At 39.1% G+C, this 22,968-nt stretch overlaps 1 protein-coding gene across 8 annotated transcripts in view; it reads right to left on the reverse strand.

Annotated features, from left to right (window-relative positions):
- dab2ip (DAB2 interacting protein) overlaps window positions 1-22,968 on the reverse strand; it is a 153,674-nt gene that overhangs the window by 31,259 nt on the left and 99,447 nt on the right. For all 8 annotated transcript variants that reach the window (XM_023960457.1, XM_023960456.1, XM_023960454.1 and 5 more), the window contains 3 exons: window positions 12,891-13,044; window positions 7,646-7,744; window positions 2,804-3,358 (listed from right to left, as the gene is read on the reverse strand). In XM_023960457.1, coding sequence (XP_023816225.1) covers window positions 2,804-3,358; window positions 7,646-7,744; window positions 12,891-13,044 — 808 coding nt within the window. The remainder of the gene's footprint in view (window positions 1-2,803; window positions 3,359-7,645; window positions 7,745-12,890; window positions 13,045-22,968) is intronic.

Here is a 22,968-nt window from a genome sequence, read left to right on the forward strand (position 1 = left end):
TGCCTGTTCACCAGTGCAACATCAAAACAGCCGTGGGTAATTACATCTCTTCAGGGAGCTTTGGCCCAGAGACGCAGAGAGGCTTGAAAGAGGAATGAGGGAAGACAAAGACGGAGAGCAAGCAGACATGAGGAGACGAGTGCGCAACAGAGCGGAACGCGCCGGCTGTAATTGCTCGGTGACGGATGACAAAAATGACAAAGGGAGAAAGAAAAACTGAGAAGTGTTGCATACTAATGTCTAACCTACAAGTTTGCAACTGTCAAGAAGAGGGCAGCCAAACCCTTTCATTAATTCCTGCATGAGAAACGAGACGGTGCATATAGAAATTCAACATTTTGATGCAACTGATTGTTCATAAGTCCCCTGACAGCTTTTTTTTAAACATAACCTGGAAAAGAATTATCTTTCTGAACAGAAACGTGTAAGAAAATGTCAATTTTAGGACACTTGAGCAACATCCAGCAAAAATCCAGGAACTGCAGGAGAGGCAAAAGTTTTGGAGCTTTGCTCAGTAGGAAGAGATTAATTCAAAGTAATTAAAGATCTAACCTTCTCTCCAGAGACCAGCAGAGCCTCCCCATCCCCCCCTCCATCAATCAGCAGTTTTCAGAAGCCTAACCCAGCAGACTGGCAGCGCAGCACGGATAGACATCGCTTTTAAGCACCCGTCATTCATCATTCTGCCAAGCTTTGATAGACTCAAAGGAAGTTTCAAAGCTCAGCTGATGAGATAAAGTCAGTAAAAGTAAAATGAAAGCAATAAATAAATAAATAAATACATAAAAAAAAAAAACTGGCGCTGGAAGCTGACGAGGCAGAGACAACATTTAGGCTGCAGAGATGATGAAACTTTTCTTTGTGCAAAAGTTCAGATTTTTCAATTTGAATCTTTTTAGAAGTTTGAGACAGAATTTTTTTTTTGAAATGACAACTTTTTGTCAGTATTCAACCACATTGCCTTAAAATTGGACAATTGTATGTTTTTGTAAAGCAAGTCTTTATTTCATATTTGGATTTGATTTATGCTTCAAATCAGTTCTACTGAATACGGTTTAAAATTTCTCCTAAAATATTATTTATTTGGACTGATGGAAACTAATGATTCAAATAGATGGAACTCCCATTTGTAAAATTAGAACAAAATAGAGCTACTAAAATCTACATCAACCTAAATTCTATTGTGAGCAAAACAAAATTATTATACTTATTTTTTTAGCCATGTTTAACTTTTAAGTCATTTTCTTTCCTCCCTGAGGTAAAAACTATAATAAATACCAAAGCATATTCTAAAAGTAGTCACAATAATAGCATAAAGGTCATTAACAATAAGGTTAAAAAATATTTTATAGTAAAATTTGAAACCGTTTATTCATCAGAACTCTGCCCTTTTCTCTCAGCTTTGTCTCCCAGTATTTAATGGAACAGGTTGATGTAATCTCAAGTTTTACCACTAGCTGTCAGGCATTTATTTCTATATTGCACCTGAAAACGCTAACAGTGGGGGTGTGATAAGTTCCATCCAGTGTGGCGTCCTTGGTCAAGACCCCTTCATGCTACTACCTAAGTATGTAGCCACAGCCCCCACAAGTCTGGGTCCCCCTGTGCCGGTCTCCAGCCCAGACCAGATAAGATACAGATGTTTCAGGAAGGGCATCCGGCGTAAAAATCTCTGCCAAACCATCCGTGCGAATTTGTGAAAGCTGATTTGACTCCTGACAGGATATGCCGAAAGGTGAACGACAATTCAAAAAGGCAAACACTTGTTCGTTTTGAAACTTCACGCCTTTAGCTGAATTCACTACCTGGTTAGTGCCCTTCATAGTGTGCGCTTCTTTTTCTCGTGGTGTCCAAATCTATAAAATCCAAATTTCAGTTCCCTGGAAATTTCCCAGAAGTTTCTGCGAAAAACCAGTGTGTATCCGTCCTCACCAGATTAGGGAATATAGACCACAATGCAATGGGTTTGATGTTTCATTTGGATAAAAAAAAAGACTGTAAATATATTTTTATGGATCATCCAACTTCATATTTAGAGTTAAAAATTAAAAGTTGAGAGCATGTGTCCGAGCTGCTTTCAAATCCAGGATACTAGATAGGCCTGCACTATAGAGGGATTAGGGAGTGGTGAGAGAATTTGGACATATAATGCATGTAAAAAGTAAAACCTCTCAAGAACTGAGGCCTCATTTCAGTACTTAAACTGATGTATTTTATAAGTCACGGTTGGTTTCAGTTAGTCCAGGTGTGCAACTTTTAGTCATATGTGATTTGGAAAACATAAAGAGGCTCTTATATTCATTATATTCCCACTAACAACCAACTTTTCTCCCAAAAGTGGTTTTATTTTACTGGGTGTTTTTTTGTTGACTTCTACTCTGGAGTAATTTCTATTCCGCAAAATAAGGTAATGACTAAAGGATTTTAAGCAGCTAGTAAAATAGTTTAGGAAGTGTATCCCTGCCTTCCTCACTGCTGGGCTGTAACAGAGACGTGACCCCGGCTGCAGAGACCAAACCTCCCTGTGCTGTCAGCGCTGCAGACAACAGCAGACAGCTTTGTGCTGACTTTGCCTCTGAGCACCGCAGGAGATTCTTCCAGGGGGATTAGCGCCAGTTCACACTGTAATACCGGCTGCTACAGCGTGAGGAAATCACCTGTCTGCTCTTATTACAGTTCTGGAGGGGGTGAGCGGGTCACAGGCCAGGAATGCCTCACCTTTCTAAACTTTTCCAATGCCTCTTAGCAATGTTCTAGTCTTTTTCTTACGCAGCGTGAGAAAAAGGGGAAGAGTTCCACCCACCTTGGCCTTTCCGGTGCTCTGCAGAATGTGCACCAGCGCACACGCCATCTCCTCCTTGCTCTTGACGCTGATCGCCGGCTCCAGCACCGAGCACAGCAGCATGTAGTTGTTGGTGATGTACTCTGCAAACTCCTTGTACATCTCCATGGGAAGGATGCTCATACTCTGGTAGCGCGCCTTGATCCGAATCATGGGCCCTGAGGTTTTACCCTTCGGAGGGTTAGGGGTGCTGACTGGATACCACTTCTCCATGAACTGTCGCCCGCTGACTGCTGCGACGGAGATGTTCACAAGTCCAATGTAATTGTTTTTGTCTTTCTTTTTCTTCTTGTCCGTGTCCTTGTAAAGGTGCGCGGTGATGCTCCTGACTGCCGGCAGGTTGCTGAATTCAAAGTGCTCCCCCCAGAAGACATTGTCCGTCTTGAGCTTGCAGGTGGTGCGGGCGTACAGAGACTCGTCCAGGCAAAGCTCACAGAAGTATTTCTTTTTGGCCGGCAGGTCCTTCGCTTCGATGATCCACAGCCTCAGGATGTTCTCCACCCGGCGACTGTTGTCCTGGAAACAGAGAGGTTAACAGATTATCTAAAAATACCGGAAACTTTTTTACTATGAAAGTATGTCAAGAACTAACAGCTGCTATCAGAACACCAGACATATTCCTATTGCATCTGTCACAAAACAGCCAGACGGCCAGTTCCAAATGCAGCAGGTTTATTAGCTCAGCTAAAATTCCACAAAGCTAAATCAGGGTCAGGTAGGGAGGGGTAGATAACAGGCATGAGAGCATCAGAGAAGAGACAGGGGTAGTCAGGATCCAGGTGACAGTTGGGGCAGGCAGCAGGCAAACAGAGTCAGAAACAGGATCAGGAAACAGAAGATCAGGTCCTAATATAACGCTCAGTAATGGAGGCAGAGTGGCACAAACAAGACTTCGCACTGAGTGAGGCTCAGTGCAGGGTTTAAATATGCTGTGATTGATTGAGTGAATTAGAGTCGGGTGTGACATCCAGGAACTGTGTGGTGGGGTTGCTGGAAGAGGAAGTCCATTAAATACTCTGGAGACGGTTCCCACCGGTGACCAAAGGGAAAAAAGAGCGATGACTTCTGACAGAATCAATGGGTAAATTGATGCAATTCCACTTTCTTGTAGTAAAATTACCTCAAAAACGTCCTCATTAAACAGAAAATTGGATCAAATGAAATGCCAATATTAAAAGATCTGTGAAACCTTCTTGAAACTATGAGGTCTCTGGATTTTTGAAGTCCTGACGTCTGTACAGAAACCAAGTTTAACTTAATGTTTAGCATTTATTTTTCTCTGTGGCGCAAAATTTGGCTGTCTGTAAAATACCTAAATTTGTAAAAAAATGTTTTCTATTGTCTAATTTGGACCTTGAATTACTAAAGAAAGGAGCACGAAACTCAACTTTCCCTAAAACTGCCACTTTCTGTTTTCCTAAAAAACAATTCTCAGTAATCCTCATTAGTCTCTGAGCACACTGGTGTGTTTGCCAACACAGCAGCTGTTTTCAATGACCCGACCCCTCAATTCACATAGTTTTCCTTCATAATTTAACAAGAAGGTTTCAAAGAAGTTATTAGCCTTGAACATTTTGGTTTTAAACAAACTTAACAAGAATTATGGCACATAGTTAACAAGGTCCTTCTAATTTAATAGTCCCAAAAATTTGGGTTTTCATTTTACAAGTTTACCTCGAAGTCTGTGTTTGTTGTCTTGAAGTTGTAAATATGAACCTATAGAAATTAAAGAAATATGACAAATACAAACCACCGTTTTTTCACCACTACGTAGTATCAGCGAGTACGATTGACAAGTAAGTTGCACAATTGGTGACCGAGTAAATACTTTTTTGCTACACTGTATATGATAAAGTACCTCAAAATGCTCAAAAAGGCCTAATTCAGAGTTTTACTTCACCTATGTGTTGTTTGGTTCTTAGAAGGGGGGGTGAAAAAAAACTCTATGAGATAGAGAATCGGATCAAAAATATGCTTGGGGTTCAGCTAAAATGAAAAATGGATTTAAAAAATCCTCAAACTAGTGGGGAAAGACGATGAAAGCCACTTTCAAAATAAAACTAATGAAATAGAAATGGAATATGTGTGAAGCTCATTAACAGCAGAAAGAAGACAGCTGGATGTATGGCCATTTCTTCTACATCTCTGGACTCCGGAAGCCTCCAACAAGAAAGCAGGAGCTCACTTTATGAAGGATGTGAGTCATTGTTTACATTAAAGTGTAATAACCGGCTTTAAAACAGCATGGTAAAAAAAAAAAGAAAATAGAAGTCTGAACCCAAGGATGTTCTTGTTTTCCTGCAGAGAAAGTCCACCGTCTCACATCTGCAGGTATGAGGCAGACAAATCCTCCTTATATCCGTCTCTAACAATGATGGACGGCTGGTCCGTCTGACAAACGTTAAATGTCAGATGGAATGTATTCAAGCAGCGCTGAACAGCATAAAAGCATAACTATATGGATGAATGTACGCTGGGGATTCAATGATTTGGAAAATAAAGTTTGTAGGCTAAACTACTTTAAAACTTCAGAGGATCTTTCAAAAACCTTTTTTTTTAACAAGCATTTTTTACATTTTAACAACATTTTTTACCAAATGTTCTGAATCATAAATGAAATATCAGCCTTCGGTTTATGTTTTTTCTTGGTGTTTTCATGGTTTTCATGTTTTTTTTTGGTGTTCTTGAATTGTGACAGTCTCCACCATCAGTATCTTCTTAAACGTTAAGTGCCTGAGCTCGAGCAGCTCTTAACCTTTTGCAGACTATCAACGAAAACTATTAAGAAAAAAATCTGCCTGCCCTTGCTAATCATAAACCGAGTTTCAATCCCTTCTTTCTTCCTAAAGCCTTAGTCACATGCACACATTTGGGTTTGAGCTGCAGGTTTTCAGGTTTGTTCGGGCCCATGGAGGGGTCGTAGAGAGGAGCGGCGGCAACTTAACCCTTGTGCTATCTTGTGGGGTCCAGATGACCCCTACCCTTACATTGACGTGTTCTCCCCTACCATGACAAAGGTGGATAAAGGTGGAAAGATTTCATTTAATCCATGGACACCAGTGAAGATCACAAATCATTGAAGAAAAAAGATTCAGCGCACTGTCTTGTGGGGTCTAGATGACCCCACTCCCAACGTTGGGAGTGGGGTCATCTAGACCCCACAAGACAGCGCAAGTGTTAAAGACCCACTTTGCTCATCTTTTGATCTGTATTAGAACTGTTCCCAGTGGTTTCTTAATTATTATCATGCTGGTTTTAACCAAAATTTTTTTTTAAAAACTTGTCGTTTCCTATGACATAGTTTCTGCAGCACAGCAGGAGTTCATTAGAAATTCACCACAAAGTTGTGGGCGAGAGTAAGTCCACCCCTTACTTCCCGTCATCCATCTGTTTACACGCTCTCCCGCAAGCTTACTGCAGCCCCTCATACCCCCAACGTAACATTACTGGTGCAATAAAAATGGCAAGCAATACCGAAGTTATCCAGCTGTACAGTTTTGAGCCAGATCCCAGCTCACGAGGAAAACAAAGACGTATGTGGATCTGATCGTCAACAAGTGGAGGCAACAGAATGGAGTGTGGCAGGGAGCTTGCAGTTTGACGTAGCGGCTTCTTCGTCACACCTGCAAGCTCTTTCCAACTGCATTTTTTCGTCTGCTCCTGAGCCACAATGATCGGAATACAGAAATACTCAGAAATGCAAATTTTCTTTACACATGTCATCCATCATGAAAGAAATGCCATAAGACCTCGTTAAAAACACAGATATCGCCATTTTCTTTGGAGCGGGTCTTTAATGGGAGCTCAGAAATGTCTTGCAGTTCCCTTGAGGCTTGTGCAGCCACCTCGAGGGACGTCCGGAAAATGGATCGTACCATTGTCGTGATAAATGGATCATGAAGTTTTTGTAGGGAAAATGTAAGTTACACTCACTTATGACGTACAGGTAATGGTGTTGTACTTATGCCACACTCTAGTCATTTCGTGTTGCCTCCACCATACCCAATACAAGTTTGCCTCATTTTTTTACCCCTTTGACAGCCCGCATCCACCCATAGGGGCAGTTAGGACTTAGGCTTAACCAGTTTCTAAAATCTGCTTTCTCTATGACGACTCAATAAACAGCCTCCTGTGATTGGCTGAGGAGGTCAAAATTTTGTATTACATGTCATCTAAAAAAAACAATTTTTTAAAATTATTTTTCTGTGCACGTACCCTGTTACTGCCATGGCGCCCTGGTCTCTGGAAGGGTGAGGTGCCAGGTAGAGTTTTGCAAGAAAATGTTTCCTGGATGTCTTTTTAGCCCAAAAATATATAATAAATAAATCCTCTTTAATCCGTTTGAGGCTGCGTGGATGCCAAAAAAGAAAAACCCAAGTAATTGCATCTTTCCCACACAAAACAAGCCATCTTTTGGAGAACAAAGCAAAGCCGGAGAAACAGAAATAACCCATTTCCTTCAACTTCTCCGCAGAACTTTCTCCCTCAAACTTCTAATCAGCGAGTCAATTTCCGAACACCGGCAGACTCAGGAGTGAAGATCCCGGGTGATTAGGATGCTTTTCTTGGCTCGATGTGTTTGCCACTTAAACCCCCTGCCACAGCTGTGTTTGTCAGGATTATAGACAATATCGCTGCGCAAACGACAAAAGCACTTAAGTCTCTCTGTGCGCCACCTCTGCATCACAGATCAGCGTGGTGGCACGAATTATAACCTGCTGTCGACACCATCAGGTTCAGGGTTACAAATAACCTTTTTTGGAATCCATTTGGGCGCTTCACGCCATGGGTGCCGTGACGCACCTTGTTTGGCTGAACCGCCCTCCTCAGATTCTCCATCCATTTGTCTCTCTCGGCTGCTGAGCGGCAGGAAAAGCATTTGCTTCCTGTGGAGGTGGTGACCTGCAGACACAGGGGAACAAAACAAGGTCTTTAAAAACCGAACTTAAGAAATGTCAGAAAGGATTGTGGCAACACTTAGTTCAGAAATGATTTTTTCATACATAAATACTTTTAAAAGAGCCCCTGCAGGGAGACTTAGAGTGACTCAGCTTTGAGAAATGAGGTAAAGAACAAAAAAAGGATTGGAAAAAGTCCAAACGCACACGGAAAAAAAAAAACAGTCAGTAGGTTTGCAGTAACTCTGAATGTAATATTGCTCTATTTCTTGAAAGATGAATTCCCTATAAAATGAACCATTTGATTTAGTTCATAGTAATTTTTTCGTACAAGAAAAACAGATCACTGGAATGGACGAATGGGATGAGACCGGGATGTGTCTGTTTCTGCATGTGGGGCAGGATTTTCCTGTCTGCTGTTTGACAGGAAGTATGCAAAGTAATCTGCTGCTTGTTTAATAACAGCTTTCGAGGCAGATTCTGCTGCTGCTGCTATTCACCGCTTTGAATGTGAAATGTTTGCAAACTACAAGAGAAGTTTTTAAACTGTGTTTCTTACGATTTTCTTATGTTCCAGTCAAAATGGTTCATTTTGTTTTAGATTATGACATAAATATTGGAAAACTATGAACAGTTATATTTTTTTAAACAAGACAAAACTCAGTAAATATCAATGTGAGTAAATTTTGTCTGTGTTTTATGCTATAAAAGCTGACTGTAAATTTTAACCTAAAACCAGAAATATTTTAATATAAAAAAAAGTAGAAAGAGAGTGAAGGGAAAAGTATGGTGGCCCTGAAGTTCAAATTACATCAACAAATCACTCAAAAACATGTTAAAGATCACACTGATAATTATAAAAGAAAAACAAATAGTGAAGAAACAACATTACCAACCTAAACCAAAAGGTAAATACCAAAAAAAAAAAAAAAAATTAAAATGAAAAAGGGAGACGTTTAGGAAAAAATTCCAAGAAATCAAAATGTTAAAAAATAAAACAAAATAAGAAATGGGAAAAGGTGAGTTTTGTAGGGCATCACAATTAGATGAGGTTTGTTCAACTTTTCATTTGGTATCTTCCAGCAGAGAATATTTATTTAAGCTACCACAGTCACTGCTAAAGTTTAGCGATTGTTCAATGAACTCTTTACCACAGTTTCAAAAAAATAAAACAAAAACAAACAAACTAACAATTTTCTATCCTTCTCAAAACTCAAACATCACTGTCCAAATTTTGATTTTTTATACGTCAAAATGTAATGTATTTTACTACTTCTCTTGCTTTTCTTAATTGATGTTGTGACCTTTTATGTGTTTGGGTTGAGTGATTTGTTGATGTAATTTGCACTTATGGGCCATCATACTCATTTTTCTTTACCTAATTTTCTCAAGACAAAAAAGTAAATAAAACACTTTTATGACAATTAGGTTTATTTCTTCATGCTTGGGAACAATAAAATATTATTTTATTTTCTTTTTAGACTAACGGAATACATTGAGTTATAAGACCATTCATCATCAATGGAAAAAGTTTGTTGTAAAAAAACAAAACAAAACAAAAAAATTCAACAACCAGATCTGGGAATTTCTGACCTCTGTTAGAATTCTGACTTTAATTAAAACACTTTTTTTGTATTCATTTAATGCTAAAAAAAAAAAAAATCACTTGTAAAAGTTCCTACAATAATTCAGACTTCATTTGTAACCTAATTATTTCACCGTTAAAGTTAGCATCCAAGATTTAATTTTCTTAATTTGTAAGGTAATATTTTCTAATGAGTCTCTTGGAAATTAAACTTTTATTTTGACAAAACTAGTTAAATAAATAATAAGAATTCTGACTTATTATTGTTTTTCTCATGTTGTCTTGGTTTGATTTTTCCCCAAAAAGTATAATTTTTGGGGGGAAAAAATGTAAATTTTGACTCTTAATTTATAGATTTAGGTCTCAATACAAAAGCTATGAGTAAGCAAAAAGTCAGACTTTTGTTGGTAAACATCAGGGATCATTTGAACCAACATTTGAAAACAATCATGGCGTTAACGAAGAAGACTGTCAGAAACGGTTTCTTCTGCTGCTAAGAGAAACACTTGATCCTCAGCCTCACTTGACCCAGAAAGAAGAAACAAACTAATTAAAACTACTGAAGGTTTCGATCTTCAGCTTCCTCGGGCGTCGTCATGCGCCGTATCCTCCAACACGACGGCATAACGAGCTGTAAACACAGCGCTTACATATCCTCGCCCTCTAAAGCTGTTCTGATGAATGTGTTTGTGATTAATATAAAGCCGGCGTTCGCTCTCCCCCTTATGTCTGCCGAGTGTCAAATCGGGCTCATTAGCAACGAGCATGCCGGGTTTTGGAGCGTTGCTATGGCCTGCTGTGACGGTAAACAACATGAGTCAACAAGACGGAAAAAGTTGAGGGCACAAAAGCACAAACAATCACGGAAAATTTGAAAAAGCAGGATGGTGATTATTCAGGGTTGGTGGATGCAGAAAACTCTCACATACGTCAAAATCTCTCTGTTTGTTTTGAAGATATAAAGAAACAATTAAAATTATATTTCTATGGCTACTTAGCATCTTCGACCTTTTTCTCCTGAGGTTAAAGGTCAGATTTTTTTTAGTCTAGACACTTCTGTCAACTCAATCTAAATGCAGTTACTCAGTTAAGCAGAGAAAACCCTTCCCTTGGCTGTGACCTTTTGAAAAAAATGCTAAAAAGCGTTTATCTGGATTGGTCTCAAGGGGGGGACAGTGTGGTTAACGTCCACAGTATTCCATAAATCTTGCATTAAAGGTGTGTTGAAGGAGGCCGAAGCGTGCTTTTCTGCTGCAGTCAAAGCGCTCCTTAAACAGGAAACCATTTGATCCCAGGGACAAACACACAATATTTAGGAAAAACAGGTTTCTTATGTTTTCTGCTGAGATGTAAATAGCATCAAGTCTGATTATTTAAAACGTGTTTTAGACTTTTTTTGGGAAATGTGTAGTAATTTGTTGATTTGCAACATTTTTGTTTTTAGAAATATTTTTTTTTTAATTGAAGAGATATTGATGAAAAAAAATCCTAATTTATCATAAAACAACAAAAAATCCACATTTTTAAACCTGCATATTATTTCAAGAGCTCCATTGAGCTCCTTATCTGGTCATCAAAAACATTTGGGGCAGTGAAACTGTAGAAAATCTACATCGCATTCATAGTATTTTGAGTTCCCAAAGAGGAGATTACTCATCGCTTTAGCTTCAAAGTATTAACACTTTAAATTCGAGACTGATTTGAATAAAATAAATAAATACATAAATAAAACTGAAGCTAGGTCAGATCACCTAGCAACCACCAGGCAGGGACTTAGACTTGAGACGAGCACTGTGTCCGAATTCTTTTACTGTTAGAGCACTGTAGAGTCCAAATCTACACTTCCAAAATTCAATGCCTTGGAAATATCCTAGAAAGCTTTGTAAAAAACTAATGAGAGATGTTGTTTACTAGAATGGCGAATATAGACCACAATGCATTGCCTTTGAACAGTTTGTCATTTAAAAAAAAAGTATTTTAATTAATTTATTTATAAATCGTCTGAGTTTTTATCATCAGAACAAAGTGGATACATAAATGGTTTCCGTAAAATGTTTGTAAGGGACGCCATCTATACGTCACTACCGAATCCAAGTGCTGGATTGGTCAAAGTTCCACCTGTTTGCCTTTCAACGGGCTTTCAATGGCCGCACGTTTTATCAGGTTTCCGTTTCCATTTACATAAACTTTTCATTGAAAAATGGTCACTTGAACGTGTGTTGCAGAAGGCGGCGCAAACATTGTTGCTTCACATGCAGAGACTAGAGAATTGAGGTTTGGGACATGGGAATAACATTTCCTTTTTTGTTTTTTTACTCCAGGAAGTCATCGTCAGTTTCCAAAATAAAAGCTCTCTTTACAATGCTTTTGCAAGAATGCAAAAACACCAACCCTCCTGTTATTGTGTCACGCAAGTTGTTTGATCGTATCATAGTAAAATGTTCAGTTTATTTTCATTTATGACATGGAGACTTTTGATCATCTCTCTACCACAAACAAACCTGTCCCCATTTACTCCAGAATAAAGGAGCCCAGCTGTAGTATAAGTTGCTTTATTTTTCTAGACATATTTCTGGATTTCTTTAAGAATTTGCAACAAAATAAAACAAGGATTACCCCCAATCTCAACAACATTGGAGAGCAATTTCTCACAAACTTTTAAAAATGAATTAAATGTTTAATTTGCCCAAAAGTGACAGAAGTAGAGAAGCTTTAAACATTTAAAAGATGCGATTAAATTAATATCCGAGAAAGGCTCAGGATTTTGCTGTTTTAGTTGAGAAAGAGGCATGAAACATTTCAATCACAATGAAATAATTGAATAGAAATAATTGCTACAAAGAACAGTTTGAAATGGGAGCTCGGCCCGGCATGCATGCTTTTAGAGGAACAGAGAGGCAGAGAGGCTTCAGCTGGGGGAAAAACCAGAACCTCCTTGCTGTGAGCGGATTGTGTTTACCTGCAGTGCAACCCGTAAAACATGTGCATGCCTCTAGAAGTATGTGGCAATAACAGGATGTGGCGTGAAAATTGTCTTTGTTTTATATTGTTTTGTCTAGACAAGCTGACGGCAAAATTAAGGAATTCTAATCTGCATTTTGAACTTTTGCAGAGTCACGTGGACTCTGCAGAAAAACAAACACAAAAAAAACGTAAACTTTCACTGTGTTCTAAGCAGCGCATCACCGAACGGGCCCTTTTGCCAAATAAAGGCTGGTCAAAGAATGACCACTGCTCTCCAAAGCCACATGTCAGCAGGATTGATCACTTTGTGTTAAAAGCCCCACATTCATTCACTTTTGCTTGTGGATAAGCAGTCGTGTAAACATCACTTTAGTGGGATTTGTGTTTTTAACCACATCTGCATGAGTCCCATATTTGGGAAAAAACCTCAGGATGGAGATATTTAGAAAGTGTTTCCTGAGGCGGCACACTGAAACCTTAACGTTGACAGGGGACCAACTTATGTAACTTTTTAATGAATTTATTTTCTTGATGAAGTTGTTTGTCTTCACCCAAACAACGTAAGGGAATGTGTACAGATGTGTGAAGGGTGCCTCCTCACCTCAAAGCAGTAGTCCTGCCCGAGGATGCTGCTGTGAACGGGCTTGATGATGACCTCGTCCTCCATGCTTAAGTCGAGAGCTTCCACAGCGCTGCTGGGGCTGAGCAGTGATTCATGGGAGCGAGACTCCTTCAGCCTCGGCATCAAATGAGATCTGGGAGAGAGGGGGAAGAGAAATGAGTCACCCGGAGGAGGAGGTGGAGGAGAGAGATGGAGCATATGCACGGCACACATCAGCGAGCATTCATGGTGGAGTGCGAAGACGGAGGCTGTGAGGATGATTGACACGGTGGGGGGTGGGGTTGACAAGCTCCCCACATGACATCGCAAGAAATGGACAAATGGTTATGGATTCACTTCTGATGCAATGTGGCTCCTCTAAGTATTAAAAAGAAAGAAGTAAGTGCAGCCAACAGATGCACTCGATCCTCATCAAACATCACTAGCAGCTTCCACAATGATTTCCTGATTGGTGGCATTCAGAATCAGAAATCCGTAAACAGGAAGTGAAATACAGTAAAATATGAAAGAGCCTAAGGCAACAACTTGATCAATATTCAGGTCCAGTCACTCTGAAAAGTTCTATAGAACTTGTGAATACTTTTTGCAGCAATGAAGAGTCTTTTAAAGATTTTTTTTAGGCTCATTTTTTCCTGCAAGTGGGTTCAATTTCTGCTCCTCAACTGCGACTCTCAGCCTACCTCGTTTCTCTTTTGATGTCATTCTTTAGATTTTCTCTAAATTTGGGGTTTTCAGCTGCACATTTGGAGTTTGTACTTTGAAATCTCTGAGGGGGATTGGGCTTTTTCTTAGTACATGGACATTTTTAACTGCTTCTTGATATTAGTGCAAGGATTATCCATCAATTTTCAGTCAAACTCATCTTAAGACCAACTTATTAAGGCCTCTACCTTAATTCAAAGACAAAGTTAGTCCAGATTTAAATAAAGACTTGATTAAAAAGCTTTTATTTTGAAGAATAACTAAAATAATCTTTCACAAGGACATTTGGACTTATTATGCCTTTATTGTAGATCTAAATGGTTGTGATGTGTACGGTTTTTGGGATAAATTTAACATGTTGCATGCTTTAGCATTTGGTATTTGTGGAGCGCTAACAGGTACTTGTGCTTAAATATCCACCTCTACAGTAGTTATGGTTCCCTCTCTAAAGCTGGCTTTTAAATCGTGAGGAAGTTTAGGAGTATAATCTTTGGCAGTGCAAATAAAAATATGTAAATGAGTGTAGCAGCAGGATACACTATTTGCAGGATGCTAAGGTACAACTACCTGAAATTATATGCCAAAAATCGAAGTTACAGACTAGAAAATATGTGTATTTACCTTGTTTACCAAAATAAATAGCAAAAAATACGTTATATAACCTCACACGGACATTCATGTCATAGTTTGCTTTTAGTCATTTTAACTTAAAAAGAAATCTGAATCATTTTTTTATTGTTTTTTCATCTTTGGAGTTTTTCATCTTTTGACTTTGCTGTTCTTGCAAATTGAGCTAAAAAAAACACACCCCTTATTTTACCTTCTGTGTAACCCTTTTTGAAATACTTGAAATAAAACACTGTGAAAAAAGTTTTTAAACTGTTTGATTAAATTCCATTTAGCTCCTTAAATTTTAGTTCTCAACTAACAAAATGCAACAAATCACTAAAATCTCAATTAAAAGCAGCAACTTTTAGTGGACAGAATTTAAGCAAATGTCATTGCTCATCACAGAGTGACCACAAAAATCAGATAAAAGAAAAAAAAGGGATTTTATAAAGAAAAATTGCAAGCTTATTCTGTTTGTAACATATAAAGAAATACTTTGTTAAAATATTTCACTAATTTTTTGTCAGACGTTTTTTACAACTAAATTGTTAAACTGTTTGTAATTTAAAAATATCTCAATAAAAAAAAAGAGCATCCAGTCTGCCTGCATATACTGTGCTTTTATTTTCTGTTCTTTTTTTTTTTTTTTACTTTTCCTGTCCAACAGCTGGGCAGACAGATGAGAACTGAAGGCCTCTTGTGTTGGACATATTTTACTTTAACAACAGGGGTTGTTAAAGTAAAATATAAAATATAAAAAGTAAAACCAGAGGTATGTCTGAATAAACCCCTTTTGTAATTGAGGCCAAACTTTATTAATTTCAATCATATTTGAAAATCTTTGGTGTTGGACCGGACGGAAAAGGAAAGAAGGGAAGAAGAGAGAGGGACATTAGAGGGGGGGGGGGGGGGGGGGGTAGGAGGGTGATAATAGGAGGGGGGGGGATAAGACCAAGAAGCAGCATAAAGCAACAAGCTACTGGATGTTTATCATTACGGTAAGGTTCAAATGTAGTACAAAAAGGGCGGGGCCTGTCCACATACACACTCAAATGTTATCAACATACCTGCTAGCTGCAAAAATGTCCACATGTCAACATGTTCACAAAACAGATAGTGTTCACACACGCATACTTATGCCTTAAAACCAACCAGTGTGAAATATTTCGTTCATTCAATCATGCAAACTATTAGTGCAAAGGTGAGATAACACCTGTGCTCAGGTGAGTGTTTATGTTTATGTGCTATTATTTTCAACCACCTCCTGCTTTGCAAAAAAAAAGCTGATTTAGGTTTAAGTTTTAAGCTTCAAAACCTGCATCGACTGGTTTATTTGATTCTTTCTGGAAAATAGCTTAGTGAGTCACACTGACTTTAAATAACAGATGTACTTTGTAGAAATCTGTCCATCTTTGGCTTTTTTCTAGTCCAGCATTAGTTCTGAATAAAATTTGGCAACGTTCGCTAACTGTTACCGTGTTCCCATTTCTTCATGATAAGACCTCAGAGCGCGTCTTGAAAAGTGTTCAATCCTCTGAGTAAGACAGCTGCAGGGCTCCAAATTTTTTTTTTTTTAACTTCCTTTTTGGCCACAGCAGATTAGGAAACAAAGCAAAGAGCCTTTTGCTGTTTGCTGTTTGATGTCGCCCTACTTTTCTTTATTTTTGGAGGAGTTAAAGTGAGGAGCTGTCACTCAGACTGAGCAAACACAACTTAATTTATGCCAGAAAATCCGCATTATTATGCAAAAGTCTCCTGACACTCTTTTACCAGTCTACGTATTTACAGTATTTTATATCCAGCCCTAATAACCTCACCCCTTGTTAAGGTCAGCCTCATGGTAATGAGAAGATGGGATGTTTAATATTTGACTTGAACAAAAAAAGGCGAGTCAGATAAGTCAGAGTGGGCAGGGAGAGGAAGAGGAAGAGTCCGTTCCTGATGTAATGAGAACATTCCTCCAGTAGTGCCCTCTGTGGACACATTACACTCTAATCCCATCTGTGTGGAAACATTATTCATTGTACATCCTTTTCTGCTGCTTTTGGAGCAGCATTCAAGGCAAAACGCAGAGCACGTAATCACAGATTAGCTAACAGCATGGAGCCTTTTGTTAAGTTTACCAGCTTTGTTGTGAAATCCTGTGTTCACTGTGAAGTGGATAATGACCCTGACTCTTTTTTAGGCCTCTATTCCAATAATGCATGAAAAAAAAGGACAACTCATTGAAAAAAAATGTAAAATTCTCTTAAAATTAAATACAATCATGTATTTATATGAGATCCTGACAATTCCACAGCTGGACTGCAGAGGAAGTGTGTTTGCGCCCCACTCTGCTTTGTGATTGGCTGACTGGGTACTGGGCAGAACAGAGCCAGTCAAATGAGTGGATACTGGGAAGAGGATGAGCTTCATATGCAAACTGTGAGGGTGAGTCAAGATTTTAAACAAAAACAAGCTGTAAAAACCAGCTCAACACTTCAATACCACGCAAAAAGTGGTAATCGTGCAAAAACAAAGAGGCTATTTTGAGAAACTGCAGCTCCTTTTAAAGGATGAAATATAACTCTGTTTCCCCCACAGTAACATTAAAGCAGTAGTGTCAGGCTGATAAATAATGCTGCCTTTCATTTAAAAGGATACAAACATACCTGGCACGTGGCACAAGTTCAAGAACAGGCTAAACACTTTTCGATCATGGTGTTCATACCAGACAAAGACTGGTTTTTCTACTGTTTACTAGCGCATATCCATCACCCACAGCTGGACACTTGGTGCGAAATGTTGAAGTGGTGTTCATCTCGCAAATCTTGCTCCAGCCTATTTCTTTTTACAACTCTATTCCGATATTTGAAAGATTTGGTGTCATAGGACACAAATCCCAATTATTCATTCAACGGTTGGCACTGAATTTAAAGTGACACCATCTATACGACACTACCAAATCAGAGTTCCTGATTGGTTAAAGTGTATCCTTGTTTAACTTGCACCGTGGTCGTGCGGTTTGTACGTAGTGTCCGAAAACGATCAAAGAAACTTGCATAGCTATGCATGAGTTTGTACATACATTAATAATTGTGTACACATTATCATTTTTGAATCTATACTAGTGGATAGAACCAAGTTGTGGCACCAAATATTAAAAATATTAATTCTAGCTAATTATTTTTCCAATGCATATACATTTGTGTGTGACCAGCAGCCATCTTTGACAGCCTGGTCTGTTAGGCTTCACTGTGAAGAACAAAATAGCAGGACAAAGTAAAAAGAAATATGTAGTGTTGTGTATTTGCAAAGTTAGAATTATGGTCTGTGTTACACTTTTTCTTTTCTTTTTTGAGAGATTGTGTTGTAATGTTTAGTAGGATGCCCCCACCAAAAACCACAGGAGCTCAACAACAAAAGCCACAGAAACATTTGATCTCAGGCACTGAATAAACTCCAACTCATGACAGCTGCTACTCCTGAATGGAGCATCATGGCTGTCAATAGTGTGTCGGGTCAGTGCCATGAAGCAAAGCATTCACCAGTTGAGGAATTTGAAATCACAGCTGGAGGGGTGTAAGAATAGAGGTGGGATCACCGGAGGGTGGAGCATGCAGGTACAGAAACGGGCAAAGCCTTCCCAGCTACCACACCGTACAGCAGGAGGCAAGACGCCTAAAACCCTACAATAGGACGCGGGACAGAGAATGGGCAAGGAAAGAAAAGCCATCGGATCACCTTTTTACCCACAATCCTTAACCTTCATACATCCATGGCCTTGCCCCCTCCCTCCATTTAAAAGGTTCAATTCGAACAGGCAATCAGTCAATCTGCAGGGGTCTGAGTCAAAGCCCCTGAGGCGAGGAAGATCACACTTCACAACAGCAACCTACCCCCAAATGACACCATTGACCCCTTGGGGGGGGATATCACACTGTCCAGGCCACCAAAGTGGAGCCTTCATGAGCGACATGCAGGGGGATGGAGGATAGTGATGCAAAGATTGGGGGAGATGTTAAGTACAGTATCTAACAAGGTTCACACAATGTAAGGAAGTGATCTTCTATTTTAGGATATTTTTTCTTATTAGTGTGGTGCTTTGAAATGAGGCATGTTTGGTGCTTCACCTAAGAAGGCAGAAACAGCAACCCCATACTTTTACCCCCCAGCTTCACTCCAAACACTCAGAGGAGGGGCGATAGAGCCAGGCAGCCCAGGAGTGGAGACATACCCCTGGGGACACCAAAGCAGGCACACGGAACGCAGGAAGCTGCACCAGAGCCATCCCCAGAGATAAGGAGGAGACCCCCCTCCAGCACAGAAGTATCCTCACCTCCTGCCAAGTAGAGGCTCTTTTCAGCTGAGGGCCACCATGACGGCAATGGATAGGAGGGACAGATGCACACATCCTCCATATCTGACAAATCTCTCATAAGTTAATTCACACACCCCAACCAATTTTTTAGGCCCGCCCCATAACCACACCCAGTTAGGAGAAACCCACCAGAACCCAATGGGAGCTCAAGACTTCAATGCTCCAGTGTACAGGGTTAAGGCTTTCTTATGCTTTTTAACAATATTTGCCAATAAAATACACCAAATTTGGTTGAGGGTCTCAGATCGAGATATGTTCAATTGATGAGTAAAATGTAATAAAAAAGAAAGGTGAAAGTTTCATACTGATGGAAATGCATGAAAAACGTTTCACAGCTGCAGGCGGCTGTGATGTACAATGTCACACTTTGTCGTGAACATTGGGATTCAGAGCTTATTATTCATGTACCACTTTGCTGGAAACTGATCTAACACATGAAAAATAAGCTGGGAATGAATACCAACATTACAAATGGAGCTTCATCCTCCTATTTCTCTGATGTTTGACTGCCCTCCCCCATCATTCATCCGCTCTCCACAGAAAGCCTGTTTCGTCCTTGAGAATCCTTCGTTCTTCCGTCTCTGTCCTGTAGAGCCTGTTTCACTGTTTACCTGAGGATGGAGGGAGTAGGTTCAGCCTGATGGAGCTCTGCTGCACATCTTTTCCCTATTCTGTTTATCTCCCTTCCCCTCTCTTGGCTGCCAGTCAATCTTTTTCTCTTTTGGGCTACGGTCTGGTAGTCTAAATATTTAAGGTGCTATGCAGGAGAAACCCAGCACAGAAACCTCCAGCAGCTTGGGGTGAAAAGCCACCATGAAACTGGAGGAAAAGAAGCTGTCAGAATTTCAGGAAATGGTGGAAGGAGTAACTGGCGTGAATAAAAATTAAACGGACAAAGACACAGGATTCATTTTTGTGACATGCTTTGTGTTTTAGGTAAAAAAAAATTGCTTTACTGAAATGCATTTGAACGGACAGAGTAGAATATAAAGCTGTTCGTTCATTTTTTCTGTTTTCTTAAGAAAACGTCACTAAAGTTTTCACTTGAAATGTGCCAAATGTGCAACAAATTCCAAAGTCTTTAATATAATTCAATTGTGACAAACCTCATTTCCACAATCTAACATTTTAATATCTAAATATCTTTGTTGAGTGCAAATTTCTGCAACTTAAATGACAGTTTGGCAATCCCATATCATCAAGGCTCTTCCTCCGCCAGTTAAGCTAATTTTCATGGTTTTATATTTGATTTTGCTATGATTTAGACTTGATTTTCAAAATGAGACGACTTGCATTGTCATGCAAAAAATTGGTTGCATTTATGTTTTTATAAATCATATGTCTGGACTGTCTGACCAATTAAAATATCCTTATACCAGTAATCTAACCAAGCCACTGATAGATATAACCATATAACAGTTTTGGGTTTATGAAACTATTCTTCTTATTCTAAATTAGAAAGTTCACTTGTTTTCAGTCTAAATAGAAATCCCACTGAATTATTAAAAAGGAGACACCAGCCAATTTTCATAAATGTAAAGACTTTTGACCTAAAATTGTTCGTATTTCTCCTCCAGTTCTCTTCTTCTTAAGTTTCATTAAGGAAAATGCAATGACACATTTATATTTTGGTCTGAATATGGTGTCATAGTAATTCATAATTGGGCTTTATAACTCATCATCCTTTTACCATAGATAAACCTATTCGATGTCTGTTTTCTAGAGCTGTTATCTGACATGATTGTTTCCCTTATTGTCACTAATTGTTTGTTTGTTTGTTTATTGAGCCTGCATACGGTCACTGCAACAACCACATTTCCCAGGCTGGGATCAATAAAGTATTTTTATTTTATCTTATCTTATTGTAATCAAAAAATAAAAATGCTCAAATTAAATGATTTTTTCTATTCTTTCAATGTGTAAAAAAATCCAAAACAATCAAAACTACATTAATTGATTATAAACAAAAAACATAAAATAACTATCTTGAATTTTACAGAACCAACGACCAACTTTTATTTCCAGAAATTTCAAAGCTCATGGAACAATCTCTGGAAAGGTTTACAATAGCATTTCTTCTTTATATTGATTTTTAAACCGCCTATATCACGCAAACTCAACCTTTTGAGCTTTTAAGTGTTTTATAATATTAATTCATCTCTATTAACAAACCCAAAGTGGCATTATGATCCACTAACGCAACCCTGAATATTCCTCCAAAAACCTGCGCTCTGAGTACCAGCCCCTCCCAATCCATGAAAAGGAGCGGGTTCTCTCAAGCTGACGTAGAAAAGTGAGTATCAGTAATCAATAGAATTGTAAGTCCGTTCACATTTGCATACATGATCAAATAAATCAAAGACACTGGAAATGAAAAAACATAAAGACGTGAGGAGAGGCATAATGTTGATCGGATCAAGTTTTCTAAGTTTGTCTCTTGTTTTCTCTGCCAATAAGCTAAAGTTGATGTCTCCATGCTCACGTTAGCTCACTGCAGCTTTGCATGCCTTTACGCACATTTTGAAAGATCGATTGCAGGATTTAAAAGACAAGGAATTGTTGTATATAATTGAGCGGTCATGAACCAGCACTAAATGTGTAGTTTTCTGTTATTTTGTCATAACAACTCTCTTTGGTTTCACTACCGTGTAGCGCATCATGAATGAGCTCTACTTCCTATCGGTTTCTTTTACAGCTTCTATAGCACAAATTTCACAACCAAACTGGAGACTATTCAATTTAGAGGATCCTCTTCCAGCACCTCTGTGTTGCTGTGTTGAGATTTTCTTTATCCAGACATCTTGCTGGCCAGTTTCACTGGATGTTCCCTCACTTTTTTAGAAATCCACGCCCCTGGATCAGGCCCAGTCTTATCAGCGCCGAGTGGGAAGCAGACAGACGGCGCTCTGCCGGCGTTCGATACAAACCAGGTTAGGAGTGGGTGTGGTGGAAAGAAAAAACAACTAATGGATTGAAAGTGGGTCTGGGAAGCACTCTCTCCCATTGCATCCTGTAAGGAGTTAAACCAACAACCCGTCTGAGATTTTGTGCAGTTAGAAGCACTTCAGACTTCTAACAGCCTGAGCTAGTGGGTGGCACCACAAAACGCTGTCACACTGACATCTAAGAACAAGTAAATTAATTTAGGGCTGTGATTGTCAAAGACTATATTGTATTGAAGTGGAGTCGATCTCCAAAATAAAAGCCTCTATGTGTTGTCTTGTTTGCGATAAGAGGAACCAAAATATACGAAATGGTCAATGTTTGACCTTAAGAGTTGGCTCTTCTCAAGAGCATTTAAACTCTAGAATACAGAAACATGATGGATGCTGAGGCGTTCGGTTGAGAGCGCTTCCTGTGAATACAACAGTCTCTGCGTTTGGCACGTTTACAACAATCAATAGCTTTTCCACTTGCACACTTATTAGACATTACTTGAAGACTATGCAGTCCACTGAACACATAAACAAGTCAAAGGCATATGAGTTGATAGCTCAGCATTCTCCCACTTTAATGCTCCTGCTTAAGGTCAGAGATTACCTGCCCTTTGTATTAAGAGATAAAGAGAGGGGAAATTATACAAACCAAGAATTGGTTTTTGGCCTTTGTGGGAATTCCCTTTTTTTGTTGCTTGCATCATTTTTGAGTAAAGTTAAAAAAAAAAATTAAAAAAACCCTGAAATATCTACACGCACCAGTTGACTTTTTACATTATCAACATCTGAGATGCATTTAAAACAATATAGATGCTGCCATGTTGGAATGTTTCTATGGCAACCACTCTCATCAATCATGAGTAAGGTTTATGGAAATCCTCACCCCTACCACTTAAAAATGGTAAATGTTGTATACTTGTTTAGCACTTTTCTACCTTCCTTGAAGTTCTAAAGCGCTTTCCAGTCACAGTCCCACTCATCTATTTACCCACACATTCACACTCCGCTGCTGAACACTGGCACCAGCCTTCCACCAGAGGCAAGGCGGCGTTCAGTGTCTTGCCCAAGGATACTTCGACACATGGGCGGACAAGGCGGGAATCGAACCTGTAATCTTCCGATCAGAGGTCGACCGCCATACCGCTGGGATAAGCCAGTCAATACAATTTTTCTAACGTTTGACATAAGACTAAATATTTTTTTCGAGACATCTGATTGGTCAGTTTAAAACTTTAAAAACTTGGTCTACATATCATGACAAAAAATCTGGATTATCAAGAAAAGGGTTAAAAAAAAGGTGCGAGAATGGTTATTCTGACAAATAAAATGACTTATAAGAGTTGTTTATGTCTCTATAGAAGTATATGGGATTAACGCATCAAGGAGCCCGTGAGTTCTTCCTGTGACTGGAGCGTCGGGGGGACGGGGTCCGGGGGGGAGGGAGTCACAC

The sequence above is a fragment of the Oryzias latipes genome, chromosome 12 (genome assembly GCF_002234675.1).
Source record: "Oryzias latipes chromosome 12, ASM223467v1".
NCBI lineage: Eukaryota > Metazoa > Chordata > Actinopteri > Beloniformes > Adrianichthyidae > Oryzias > Oryzias latipes.